Source organism: Styela clava, chromosome 14, assembly GCF_964204865.1.
Source record: "Styela clava chromosome 14, kaStyClav1.hap1.2, whole genome shotgun sequence".
NCBI classification, from domain to species: domain Eukaryota; kingdom Metazoa; phylum Chordata; class Ascidiacea; order Stolidobranchia; family Styelidae; genus Styela; species Styela clava.
Window position 1 is genome coordinate 16,359,621 of NC_135263.1, and position 13,947 is coordinate 16,373,567.

At 35.1% G+C, this 13,947-nt stretch overlaps 2 protein-coding genes across 2 annotated transcripts; one reads left to right on the forward strand and one right to left on the reverse strand.

Annotated features, from left to right (window-relative positions):
• The first annotated feature begins 295 nt into the window (after nucleotides 1-295).
• On the forward strand, nucleotides 296-12,948 carry LOC120341100 (protein phosphatase methylesterase 1-like). The gene is made up of 11 exons (XM_039409536.2): nucleotides 296-492; nucleotides 1,571-1,754; nucleotides 2,142-2,251; nucleotides 2,387-2,547; nucleotides 2,785-2,875; nucleotides 3,174-3,239; nucleotides 8,356-8,508; nucleotides 10,999-11,156; nucleotides 11,443-11,504; nucleotides 11,970-12,085; nucleotides 12,585-12,948. The coding sequence occupies exons 1-11, from the start codon at nucleotides 425-427 to the stop codon at nucleotides 12,601-12,603; spliced, it is 1,188 nt and encodes a 395-aa protein (XP_039265470.2). The 5' UTR covers nucleotides 296-424; the 3' UTR covers nucleotides 12,604-12,948.
• Nucleotides 3,252-6,422, reverse strand: LOC120341101 (uncharacterized). Its single transcript, XM_039409537.2, has 3 exons — nucleotides 6,247-6,422; nucleotides 5,590-5,702; nucleotides 3,252-4,769 (listed from the first exon to the last, which is right to left on the reverse strand). Exons 1-3 carry the CDS (start codon nucleotides 6,319-6,321, stop codon nucleotides 4,415-4,417), a joined length of 543 nt encoding a protein of 180 aa, XP_039265471.2. The 5' UTR covers nucleotides 6,322-6,422; the 3' UTR covers nucleotides 3,252-4,414.
• Nucleotides 12,949-13,947: the final 999 nt, after the last annotated feature.

Consider the following 13,947-nt stretch of genomic DNA (forward strand, 5'->3'; position numbering starts at 1 on the left):
CTGTTTCGTTGTCTATACTATACGTACAGCCACCGGAACAATACGAAATACCCATTTTCAACAGCCAAACAAAACGGAATCGTATAATCCGACTTGCAACTGACAGGAGCCAGCTGGACATTTTTTTTTGCTTGCTTGACTTGACTTTGCCGTTCAGTAAACAAAGTCACGTGACCCGTGCAAGTCCTCTATATAAAACCTATCCTCACTTGCCGCCGTATGAAATGTTCGCGGAAATCGACGTCTGCCTCTAGTTTTTACAGTTCACAAATGAAAATTTCGCGACTCTTGCATTTCAGTCACGCTTGCAGAATCCGGCGCTACGATTCCGGGGTCCTTTCTGAGAAATTATCCTCCATGTTGGTCTGCCAGATTGCAGTTTGATACTTAATTGATACAGGTAGACTATTAGTCCCTTCTGACAATGTCCGCGCTTCAGAGGAAGTTGCAGGGCGCAAGTGGATTACCGCCGAAGGTTACTCCTTATTCCAGGTATTTTTATTTTTTGTTTTTATCTATTATTTTATCGTCTATTGCTGATTATGGAGTCGAAATAAACCTATACATATGCACGTATTGCAAATTATATTACTGTAATTCACATATTATAGCATAGTTCTGTGGTTAGGGTCCATGCTGTTTTCAGTATCCTTTGTCTGTGTGTCCCTCAAAGCAAATCATCAAGTAATCAAAATTGTGCAATTGATATTGCAGTATTGTGATGGTCAAGTGAAATAAGAGTCCAATCAAAGATACATAGCTGGAGTTTGAAAAGTGGGTACTATAAGTTCAATAAGCCTCCGTTTCTCACTCCTCCTCTTCTCTCCAACCATATGCATATATGTGGAAATAATCATATTTCACCCAACTAGAGTTAGTAGTTGGGCTAAAATCACAAGCTTTCATATTGTCAAGGTATATTCTTAAAGCTCCAGCTTATTTTCATTTTCTGCGAATGCTGCTTTTGCCCGTTATTTTATTTCACACGGTGGTTCTTGACCTTTTTGTGACATATTCCTCCCTTGGCCTAGTTTTGAGCTCCTAATTCCTAATAAAACTAATTCCTCAGAAAACCTGTACTTGAATTTGTTAATCTATCTTTGGCAACTTTGATTGGGCAATTTGGCATTTGACTCCCAACTACAATCAGCTTGGCGAAATCCTTTTTTTTTGTTTTCATATTAAATACTGTTCACTCTTGTTTACATAATCTGTAGTCAATTTGGGAATTTTTATAAAATTATTAAAACGATGTGGCTAACAATTCTTATTTCTAATTACAATTCTTATTTTTATTTTTTTTTACTTATTTATTTTTTTTGTTTGTTTACTATAAAATTTATCTAAAGCTCTTTTTTCTAACTTTATTATAGCCCTATGGTTGTGTGTGTGAATCACTTTAAATAATTTTAGGTGAGTGAACACGAACCGCTTCTTTTTGGAAAAACCTTCCATCTTATATTCTGTATGTTTTGAACGTTATCCAAGGTTTTGTTTGCTCTCTTGATTTCCTGATCTGAATTCCCCCTCTGTGGGAAAGCGTTGATTTAACAAGATGTTAATTTTTAAGGCCCCAAGCAAAGAAGAAGGATTATTCCACAACTGCTTGGTCCAACTATTATGATTCGGAAAAAAAGATTCAAATAGATGAGAGCAATTCTGTATTTCACATGTATAGAAAGGGGACAGAAGGACCGATAATCGTTTTTTTGCATGGTGGTGGATTCTCTGGTTTAAGTTGGGCTGTTCTTTCTGTAAGTGAATTTCAATAATATTTTCGTTATGTTTGTGACCGCGACCGCAGTATACTTTTGTAGCCATCATATTATCATCGCCAATCTCATCTCTGAAGAGAGGAAGGCTGGTGGGACTGCTCAATCATGACAAACAAACGATATGTCTGAAATAGTGATTTTACCAGACATGAGAATAGCTAACCAGTTATTAGTTTCAGAAACATGGGACTTGCAAACACCTGACAAAATGACCCAACTTCCAAGGAGCGGGATAATTGCATTTGAAATTTTTGATTCATATAAAAGAGTTGCAATGAAAAAATATTATTTCCTATAAGCATATTCTCAATGTTTCAGATAAGCTTTAATTCACTCTATTAGTCAGTTTTATATATTTTTTTTAAGAAATCTCTGTGCAACTTGATCCATTGTCAGTGTATTGCCTTTGACCAGAGAGGACACGGTCAGACGTCAACTGAAAACGACACAGATTTATCTGCGGAACGACTTTCTGAGTATGAATTCAATGTGACGTTTTTACTATGTTGTTGTATTCAGTATTATTTGATCATAACTGATACTTATACCGCATTTTTATAACTTCCTTCTCTAAATTTGTAAATCGTTATCATATGACTATTCATTTCTAGAGATGTCGGTGAATTTGTAAATGGTCTTATATCTGAATCTTCATCTACAGCATCAGTCATATTAGTTGGACATAGTATGGGTGGAGCGATTGCCATTCATGCTGCAGCAAAAAATAAAATACCAAATCTTGTTGGCCTTATTGTCATAGATGTTGTGGAAGGTAGATTTTTCCTATTTTGTTGCATTCAGTGCATACACATAGGTTAGGGTTATATATATATGTAATAATTTTAGGTATACTAGCTTCGTACTTTGCTATTTGTTGGGCTTCGGTTTTCATTAAATTATATTAATTAAGAGTAGTGTAACAATGCAAAAAAAATGCAAGTTGAATTATCTGTTCTCCAAAAGGGCCTCAATATTTATTAATACAGTTGACGCTATTGTTCAATTTTAGGATCTGCTATAGAAAGTTTGCATTCTATGCAGGGAGTCCTGAAAAACCGGCCCCAGTCATTCGAAAATGCGGAGAAAGCAACAGAGTGGTGGTAGGTTATGTGTACATTTTTGGATCAAGTATAAAAAACACTTCACTCTACTCGTTTGTGAGCAAAAGTTTGAATTTGTTTGTTCCAAACCCCGGATTATTAAAACGGTGAAACAAAATTTTCGTGTGAATATGTTGAATCACCATTAATTAATCAGGTAATTCGATTGCGTAGATACCCATTGAGATTTCTCAAGAGAGCTACTCTGGATAGAAATTAATAGAAAACTTGTGTGAAGTATGCATCTTTCCTAACATTTTCGTGTTCATTATCATCATATCCTTGATTCATTTTACAGTGTAAGAACAGGATATGTCAGGAATCTGGAATCAGCAAAAGTATCTATGATTGGCCAGCTCAAAAGGTTAGAATTTTTGTTTATACACATTTGCAAGGAAATGTTGGCACAATTTTTTTTGTTTCTGAGCCATTCTGTCCTTATTCACAAGGTGCATTAAACATTAAAAGCATAAACTTTAAAATTCAAACTACAAGGATACTCTGTATATGAGACATGTCTCCTTGAAGTTTGTTGGAAGGGAGATCATGATATAGTAATAATATAACAGCAGCCATTTTTACCATTTTCATTTCATGATTTTCACAAGATTACGGTCCCTATGCACAATTGATGTGATAATCCTAAGCTAAGCAACTGTACGGATTTGTTTCATTTACACTCTGGACTTCAGCACGCAACTACAAGTAAATCAAATTGCGAGCACTGACTACAGAATAATCTGGACTGTCATCTTCGGCTCCAGGTCGTGATGTATTGGGTGGGAAGAAAAACATTATAAAAACATTATACCACTAACCACCAAAACTGCTTCAACTTTATTCAACGTTTAGGCGTAGTGCAGGGGGAATCAATGTCGAATTTTTTGTATTTACAAAAATAAATGCAAATACGAAATAAAAATAAGGGTGCATGATTGTGACGTAATAAAAGTAGGACGAAAACGCAAGATGAGCAGTCTTTTATAAACACCTCAATTTCGAATTATTAGCAGTTGCTACAGAAAAAGAATTTGCAAGATATTTGAATGTAAGAGTAATAAAATATAATAGATCAATTTTTAGATGCTGATAAAGTTTAAATGTAGAACGCTTATCTAATTGTGTTTGCAACGTAAAGTCAAGAAAAATAAAATAAAAAGGAATTCACAGAGAAATATTTTAGTACTTGTGATATCAACGTCTTGTGATCACTGATGCATATATAAATACACCAAATTTAGGAATTTAATATTATATGTATTTGTGTTATTTCAGCAAAAATATAATATATTGCACGTCGTCGTACGTACGTTAAGCGGTCTCTCACATTCAGCCAAATTTTGCGTTTTTGAATATGTCGCTTATAGGCATATTTTGTTAACATTCCACTTCCATATGACATCGTGGCTATGTTTGCATCTCCTTTGCCTCTCGAACAATGAGTAATTACACTGAAGAACTTTTTAGACAAAAATTTTGTACGGAAAACTCAATAACTCGTCCCAGATTAACCAACATCAAATGCGACGATTTTGGACGTCAATTTGTCATATCTGATTCACTGCCGCAAGACACAAAACCATCATCATTATAGTCGAGATTACTTTTTTCTGTACTGCTTTTTTCACCGCTTGGTGAGGCCACTTCTTTTTCTATCTTAACGTCTTCATCGTCTTCTGTGCCGGACAATCCTCGCAATCTGTCGACATGTATCCTCGTTCCAAGGGTATTTCGCTGATGCTCATCTACTATTGATTTTGGTGGTTTCAGTTTTTCTGGATCTATGCTCTTTATTGTATTTGTAAGGAGTTTACGAAGTGGTTGAATGGGATCTTCTGTAGGCTTACGACTTGTAGCTTCTTTTATCCATGAACCCGAATGAGTTAAAACGATTCTGAAAGGTATTATTTCGAGGATTTAAATTACTCAAGAAAAACTGGATTATTCCGGCTAAAATTTTATTTTCATTCTATTGAAGATGTTCTAGAAGCAGCCCGGTCCAATCTATCAATGAACAAACGAGAATATCGGTCAGAGACCGAAGACTTATCGATCGAAAGTTAGGGAATCCCCAAAACAGCGCTCTTACTCCATAGTGACACCTTGTGTCCCATCACTGATTAATTAATAACTAGCTAATTATACGACATAATTCATCCAAAATCAATAGGCTTCTGGTACGACATATGATGAATGCACATGCAAAATCTGGAGCAGATTCAATCTCACTTTCGTGAGATATCGCGTGCATCTAACAGACAGACAGACAAACCCCTATCAACATACTTACCGATTAAAATCGATAAGTAATAAGTATCCTACAAACAATCTCCTGGCCGCTGAAACGTTTCCTACCACAACCATATTGTTGTGACAGTCATAAAAAAGTTTCACCAAGTCATTTACTAGCCTGTTTAAAATGTATGATAATACCACGCATCAAATTTTTTAACCTAGTCAACCCGAATCGTTAGAAATTCCAGTCATCGCGCAAAAGAACGACTATTGCTCCTTGTTAATGTTAACGTGCAAAAAAAGTGAAAACGCCAAGAACCACTAAAAACCTTGCCAAAATGTGCAAAAAAAAATTAAAAAAGGCCAAATTAAGCACATCCATTGGTTTAACTAAAATTGGAATCTATTCAACCGAAAGTGAAATCTAAATTCTAGTTAATAGCATTGTATTTTAGTGTGGGCGGTGACATCTTATTTACCTCTCCATGTCTGAATATCTGTTGTCTGACATGCGATTAAGTTGTAATCTTACGCATAGTTGAGTAATTCTTCTTTCTTCCAGCTTCCGAACTCGTTGATTTCTTTCTAGAACCTGATTATTCAACAAATCATTATTATCATAAAGATATATAGATTGAGCCCCATAACATAACCCATAAATTTCGCGTAAAAAAGTTATTAACACTTGAACTTCTGTTTGTGTATGACTTTAAACAGACGTTATGTTCACTCAGAATATGTTCCAAATGGCTTGGTTTCTGTTTTATTTTGGGTCACACTGTACTTTTAGTATAGTATTAGGTGAATATATCCTATTTCTCTACCCTGCGATATACAATGTTAAAATTCTCGCCTCTTATTATATAAAACCGCAATGTTTTGTCAATTTAGCTTCGCTTTAGCGTAACTATAGTTTTACTTACCTAAACCATCATACTCCGAAAATTTTAATCAACTCAATTCTGTCATTTCAGTGTAGAACACTGAATATCCAAAAATAGAATAAGGATAACGTAACCAGATATAACGGTTATAAAACTAGTTAAATGGCCTATACATCTTTCACTAGAATTCCCACAGTTCCATTTTGTACGAATTTTATTTCGTTGCTAAATCATTAATATATAATCTCATACCTGAAGTATAGCTGCCTTTTCCCATTCTTTCAAATCACGTAAGTCTATGGCGTTATCATTCTGTTGCTCAGTCATTTCCTCGTGGGATGGAAGACATAAAGTAAATAATGTATCGCTTCACAATGCTCAATAATTAAATATAGGCTGTAAAATCTACTTATATAATCTGGTACACATTAAAAATGATTTTTATTATTATTATTTCATTTAAAAATGATTCCCTCTTATTTCTTTTCAATTTTGATACAGTTGCTCACTAAATTATACAGTATATTCAAATATTAATATTTCATGGTCTTAGATTATCATCGTAAAATTTCAATTTCGCCCATGCAGTAATTTACATATTTTTCTGCGATGCCATTTTTTCCCAGGAAGTAGATCTTGTGTTGTCTATTATCTTCGGTATAACTATAACCAACCACGAACGTTGGAATGTCGACAGTGTTTTTGCTGGAAATCGACGTAGGGAATATAGTTAGAGTTAGCATATAAATTGGAATTATTGACAAAATTTACCAATGATATAATTTCAAAATCGCCATTATATACGGAAGAGCGTATCTATGCTGGTATGTCATCGTTTGTAAGATAATAATAAGTTTTAGCTAAGACTTTGTGAAAGAAAATCTCGCTGATTGAGTACACCATTAAAACAACGTCATGATAATGTCAAAATATGGATAACTTCAATTTGCTGGCCTACTTTTGGGTCGGTCGGTTATGACTTAAATTTCTATCACATAATCTGTTTTTACTTTGGCGCATTATGTATCACTATTTATATAAAAAAAATGCATAAAAAACTTAATACCGCAATTTAGTTTTTTTGACGGCCAAGAAAGACGAACCATCAAATCACATTATTTATTGATTCTTGTCCAATCCAAACGAGAGTTAGTTAATTTTGGAACATACTGACTTGTGTAACACAGGAGTTGCTGTTCCCTTTTCATGGCATAGCATTATATAGTGGAATCAACACCTCCCGCGGATCACAACAAAGTTGTTATTAAAATTACATTTTCAAATTCTGAAACTTTTCATACACTATATTTATACACACATACACTATATTTCAATTTACCCGTAACTTAACTTATTCCCCTGTTCATAAAATTTCCTATCATAGGCTTGCCTGCTCAATATTATTTAACTTATTTCACTTAAGGTCGGTTTTTCACACAGTCTGCGCATATATTTTCTGACTAATATGAGAGTAACGCGCCATATGCTATTCTTAATCGCATGAATCATACGGCATTTCCAGTAAAGCCCTTTCGCTCGATAATGTATTTGGTAACTTACCAATCGTGAGTGCTATTGAAGCCTAAATAAGATGATAGTGAAAGTTGCGAACACACCAAAACATAAGTGACGGATTTTAACAACTATTTCAGCCCTCAACTAACATGTTATAAATAACATTCAACGAAAAATACCACGAAACCATGTACCATGTAAAATTTTAGGCTCAAATTGTGCTAACTAATTGTTTTGTTGTGATCCATTCATCAAATCTCTGTACTCGCTCACGACTTTATGTGCGAAATCGAAGGTAAACTCGTAACCACAATACGTATCAATTCTATACTAGAAGGAACTAAGTTCGGTTTTGATGTAACCCAGTTAAATAAATACTGTTTGATCATATGTTAGAGTCTGCATAACAAAGGCTTAGGTTCTTGAGTTTTTTTGGTTCTTAAGTTGCGGTTTTCTACTTAATTTGTTCATAGATCAAACTCTGGTACAAATAATACTTTGAAAGCATCTCAAAACTTACTTTAACACTGAATTTTTGAATTACCAATATATCTGAAATAAAATTTTGGTTATTTATATTGACAAATAAATCGCTATGCCGATGTTTGTCATATTGCTGTTTGGACTGGCGGTACCTAATCATTGTTAGTATTTTCGTCACTGGAAGCCTAATTATTGGAAAATGGCGTTTGGGATTTTATGATGTGGTCAAGAATTGAAAAATGTGACGTGTACTTGTGTGGATTCCGGACATGTTAATCATAGATAGACATCTCCCTTTCATATTGGATAATCCGAATACCTCCTTGTTCCTTCGCATAATATGGGCTTATGTTAATTTTTCAGATTAGTCGAACCTATTCAAGTTTCAACTCGTCATTATAGCGATTCGTCGAGTTCAACAGAGATACCACAGCCCCAAATGAGTTCCATTACAGAAGAAGAAAGTGACGAAAGTAGCGAATCGTCTTCTTGTTGCGACAATGTAGCTGTATCGAGGTAACATTTAAAAATTTCACGATAATTCAGAAAACACTCAGAGTGCCATTTCGGGCGTGATATAGTCTTGTCGTAGGTTCGTATCTTTGGCAGCCTGTTGGCGAAAGTCTGTTTTGTTAAACATAACAGGTCCATACGAATTAACGGTTAAGACTCAGCGAAAAGATTTCGATTTTATGGTGTATTTAAAAGGAATGGTTTACATGGTTGTTTGTTGATATTATTTTGCCATTTCAGTAGCCAAATTGTATCCTCAATTTATGATTTCTACGATATTCAAGCCATAAAATATTATTTCCCTCAAATGTTAGATGTGGTAGTGTTTGTACAATCGAAAGTCAAAACTGAAACTGCTATATAGTAATAGACCTATACTTTTACGTTAAAGGGAAAATGTCTTGTTCTTGCTCATCTAATTCAAATTTTAAAAGAATCTTCAATTGTATTTCATTTTTATTTCGTTGAACATTCTTGATTATCGCTGAATCATTTCCTGGTTTCGTATTCTACTTTGTATCTATAACTAAAAGCCTGAATGAACTACACTACCCTGCAGTTTGTACACAATCAACTGCGCAATCTGAAATATAGGTTACAGCGTTTGATTGTTCGTTACCAACGCTATCATCACTATCGTATGCCAGAAATCGATAAATTTCATTTAACGAAGCGCTCGATATTTTTAAAGATCAAGTATATAAAATGTAAAATGTGTTTACTCAAAGGCTGGTTCCCCAGCTGCACAGTAGGAGATAACGGGTATAAAGTGGTTTGGAATTCCCTTATATCTTTCCTCGTCGCAGAACTGAATACCCAATTTGGTCTAGTCAATTTATCATGATATTTGTTTTTTGTTTCTATTTTTAAATGTCCTGCACTCATCACATTTTCCTATATACATTAGGCTGTTGCACAAGCTCTCATTCCACGTTGAATCTAAATAAAGAGAAACCAATTCTATATTTCTCGTTTCCTTAAGGTATTATTTTGTCAGCGCGTACGGCCATTCTAACACAAATCTCGATATCTATTCGAAGGAAAGAATGTAATCTGATATTTTTCCTTCCGAATTCTATCTAATATACAGTAATAGTAAAATATACTGGCATAACGGTGTAACTACATTCCGGATTCAAAAAGATTAAATAAACATCGAAGTGCGTCATAATTCATCAAATTAATAACAGGAAAAATACGTTAAAATTTACTTCACACGAATAAATGACGTAACAATTGCGCGATAAATATGGGGATTTGGTCTGAATTATTTATATGGAATTCACGCGTAATACGGTGTAATTTGTGAGGATTTTCATGTATATTTATTGGTAATTATGTAGTATTTAAAAAAAAAATTATTTTTTACGTATATTGGTGCTGCAGCCAAATTACAGTAGCTCCTCGCATATCGATAGATATCAGTGGCGACTTGTATAGGGCCTTTTTCGGAGCGAAGGCGTGGATGAGCGTCTTATAAAAATGAATAAAAACGCTTCTAGTAACAGAACTGAAAGTTATATTTTCCGTCTCTTACATCCATATTAAGTATTGAACACACCTCTAACTATGTTGTATCCTGTATCAAAGTGATTTAAATAACATGCCAATCGATACATACTTGTGTGTTTGAGATAAATAAAAAACCTGCAACTATAATATCTATATGCCCTTTAACAATTGATAATAACAAAAAACTTCAATACAATGTTTCATTCTTATTGCCTACCATGCCTAACAATACCCTCCACTTGCCAGACTCTCAGGCAATCTATTTCTATTCGTCATCTATTAAGTGACACACGATGTTAAATGAACACAGTGAATGTTATTCGGCTACTTCCTGGTCATCGCGAGGGCATGTTACCGTCGAGATGACCAATCGGTATAATATGGACGGACCTACGTATATCGTTGATTCATGGACAGTATCGGTGCCTTCCTGATTATTTGAGTCATGTATGCCCTTTACTCTAAAACTCTCAAATACGTCCGCTTCAAATTTTCCGCCGTTATCATCTAGATCAGATTGAATCATCCATTCACAATTAAATTGATGACCAAAATCAAATTTTTGAAAATTATAATTTGAATATTGTATCATTTGAGCCGTATTGACATGCATCGGTACGGCTAAGTGAATTAGTAATTTCATGAGATGTTTCACAGAACAATTATAAGCCGTTTACCGAAATTTTACGAAATGCTTCCTTTTTTTTATGACCTTTTTACGCCTTTCAATAGGTTCTATGCAAGAACAACATTTAGCAGAATATACATTTAATAGCAGTAAGAGACTATTGTCACACGGTGGGAAACTTTTCTCATAAAATATGGAAATACGATTTTGCGTGTGTTCGACTGGAAAGTTAGCAACTGGATATTAACAGCCTTCGGAATGCCAGTTCGATTTTTCAGCTTTTAATGTTTAATAGTCTCTCGATAAATGTAGCATTAACTTAATATTTCATGTTAAATATTTTGTATTCTTAGCAAAACTTCTCCCCCAAACCTTCCACAAAATTCAAAAACTCATTATTATACATGGAGAATCGATCTCTCTAAAACTTCAAAATATTGGCAAGGGTGGTTCAAAGGAATGTCTTCCATGTTTCTATCCGTTGATGTCCCAAAAATGTTAATGTTAGCAGGTACGTTTTTTTTTTAATTGTTTTCCGCTGACTCTCATATGACAAGGAATATTTTCGGCCAAGATAAGTTATTCTTGACGTCGTTGAAATGGGCAAATATTGTGATGAGAATATGTACGATATGTACGGTAGCGAACATATTTTTGTAAACTTACCTCGTTTGCCTTGTTGCCCTTCACTGCAACAGCCATGTGTGTCTTATGGACCTGGCAATGACAAAACGACAATGAAGTACTGCTTATGGCATATTTTCTCGTGTTTCTTCTAAAAAGATTGTTTATTTCAGGAGTTGATCGCTTAGACGCGCAATTGACGACTGCACAGATGCAAGGAAAATTTCAAATGCAGGTAACCGAGTATTTGGCTGACGTCCGAGTTCAATGTTATTCGCAACAGGGTATTGTTTTTTGTCATCACGTACACAATATTTGTAATTAAACGAAATTGAAATCGGTCACAGAACAGAAGGTAACGCCCGTTGCGTTAGAACGATCCATTTGTAACTTATATAATATATATTACATTATATGACCAAAATGCACGCTATGCATCTGAAAAATTGACGAACTAGGGGTTCGTTTTGACTGTTGCAGCATATTCCTCAAAATTTCATGCACATGTCCATGCATCTGAGACAAATACCTGACTAACTAATCCCATACCCGACATGGACAATAGGCCGTGGTTCGCCATATGGTTAAGCCGCCTTATTCGGCTTTCACTCCTCCGGGATAAAATGAAAATCATATCCTAATTAAAAATATGAGGTGAAACCGTTATTACCTTTTCAACCCCATGTTCTCATTAATTAAGGTATTGTCTAAAACTGGTCACGCAGTTCATGAAGACGCACCTGATAAAGTAGCGGAAGCAATTGCGGGATTTTTAGTTCGTCATAAGTTTGCTGAACCAGCCAGCGATTTTAAAAGGTAGCTATGATGACCGTTATATGTAAATTATATTCTTTAGATCAGCGTCTCTCAAACTTTTTTTCCCGGAACACCTACGCTTTTTATCTCGCCTCGCTGACATCAAAAGGGTAAAATTGATAATAAAAAAATTATGTAATGGATTTACTTTGTGCATCAACTTACAAAACCGGCTTATCGCGACATCTTTTGAGGCATCCAGTTGTAAGCCAACAATCCAATGAGAAGAGTGGTTTCCAAAACATTTAGCCTATGGTCTAAATTAAAAGTTTGCTGTAAACTTGACAATAAAAAAAAAAATTAGGCCGACGGTTGACGAAAATGCCATGCTTTCCAGACAAGGCATAGGGGGTGGCATGGCGACCAATTTAGTCGCAATTTTGATCCCTATTTCGCGAAACACTTCAAAGATGCTAGAGGAACACGGTTTGAGAAACGCTGCTATAGATAGTCGCCATTGCCTTGCTTTACGTTGCTAACACGTGATTCTTGTTTTCAGACCATTTCCAGCTTGTTGAACTACATTAAGTCACACCCTCTGGCTGTGCAGCATATTTTAGCGCTAGAACTACCGAATACCGGATAGCAGTTTGTCCAGCTACATTCTAAGTTCAGCGTTAATTGTTATGAAATAGATAGGCCTTGGAAGGCCATGCTGCAATTTGTTAATTACCAAAAGTGAATTTGTATGGCATGCGTCACGACACAGACTTCTTGTTGGATTTTGGAAAGTGTCTGCTGCGATCTCTCAAGCACTTTTTTATTACTTTTTCTTCTTTTTCCGTTATTTTCAAAAATAAAATTTTTTATACTATTTTGTGAGCAAGGACTCAGTTTATTTAAATATATATTTATTTATATTTATCTCGCTTTCATGTGCGTACGCTGGCAGGTACCGTACGGAGACAAAGGTGCTGGACCGTCGTTCGGTTTGCCAAGTCTATGTCAAGATGCTGTTGATACTAAATTTTGATTTGTTGTTTGGGCTACTATTGGGTGCGAAAAATCGCTTTTCTTCGTAACTGCGGATCAAGCTATTTTAAATTGTCAGTTTCTAATTTAAGTTTCCAACAATTCAACCGAATTTTCGCGGATATAGTTTAATTCACGGAAGAGTTATTTTGATTTCGTCAAGCATGTGGCCGCCTACGTCACGGCTGTCCTCCATTTTGAACTTGCAAACTCAGTGCCACTATAGGTACTTTTTGTCATCAAATTTTTCTACCGTTGGCCTTAATGAACCAGCATGTTCGCGCATACCTACTGATCAGTGTTGTGGAGGCTCTGCTTGGACTTGAGTCATCAAAGACTCTATTCATTCATACAAATGTAATCACTTGTCATCAAATTACCACTAGTGATCCCCACCAGAGTTGGATCAATTACATTCATTTAGTTCAATTACTCCGTTAAATATTACAATTACACGGTGCAAAAAATATCAAATTACAACTGAGCAATGCTCAAATATATGGACACGTTACACAAAGCGAAGCTACGCTGCCCTCAATAAAATTCCGAGTTTCGCGTAGCAAGAATTTACAGAATCAAACCAGACAGCCAGTGTTCCCATGCATTTAGCCTATTTTATCACAGCTATTTCTTGACTAATTTTCGATTACTACTATTCATTAAACTACAACTCCTAAGAAGGCAATATGATGATTCACTTATATGATTTACTTATTTGAAACACAACTAAAAACTAACGAATAGTATTCGAAATCGCAAAATGAGGTAATGTTTACAACCACGACTGGAAATCTGTCTGAGTGTCGTAACGGGTGCGAAAAGGCATATTGTTACGTCACTTTTTCACATCTTTCTGATTGGCTAATGTTACGAAATAAAAAGGCGATTCT

Bases quoted from the DNA above. Each gene is read 5' to 3' on its own strand.
- LOC120341101 (XM_039409537.2), bottom strand. From the start codon at position 6,321: ATGACTGAGCAACAGAATGATAACGCCATAGACTTACGTGATTTGAAA. The intron at 5,703-6,246 runs GTATGAGATTAT...TTGAATAATCAG, and splicing joins AAAAGGCAGCTATACTTCAG to GTTCTAGAAAGAAATCAACG. The intron at 4,770-5,589 runs GTAAATAAGATG...AATACCTTTCAG, and splicing joins AGATATTCAGACATGGAGAG to AATCGTTTTAACTCATTCGG.
- LOC120341100 (XM_039409536.2), top strand. From the start codon at position 425: ATGTCCGCGCTTCAGAGGAAGTTGCAGGGCGCAAGTGGATTACCGCCG. The intron at 493-1,570 runs GTATTTTTATTT...TTAATTTTTAAG, and splicing joins AAGGTTACTCCTTATTCCAG to GCCCCAAGCAAAGAAGAAGG. The intron at 8,509-10,998 runs GTAACATTTAAA...TTGTATTCTTAG, and splicing joins GACAATGTAGCTGTATCGAG to CAAAACTTCTCCCCCAAACC.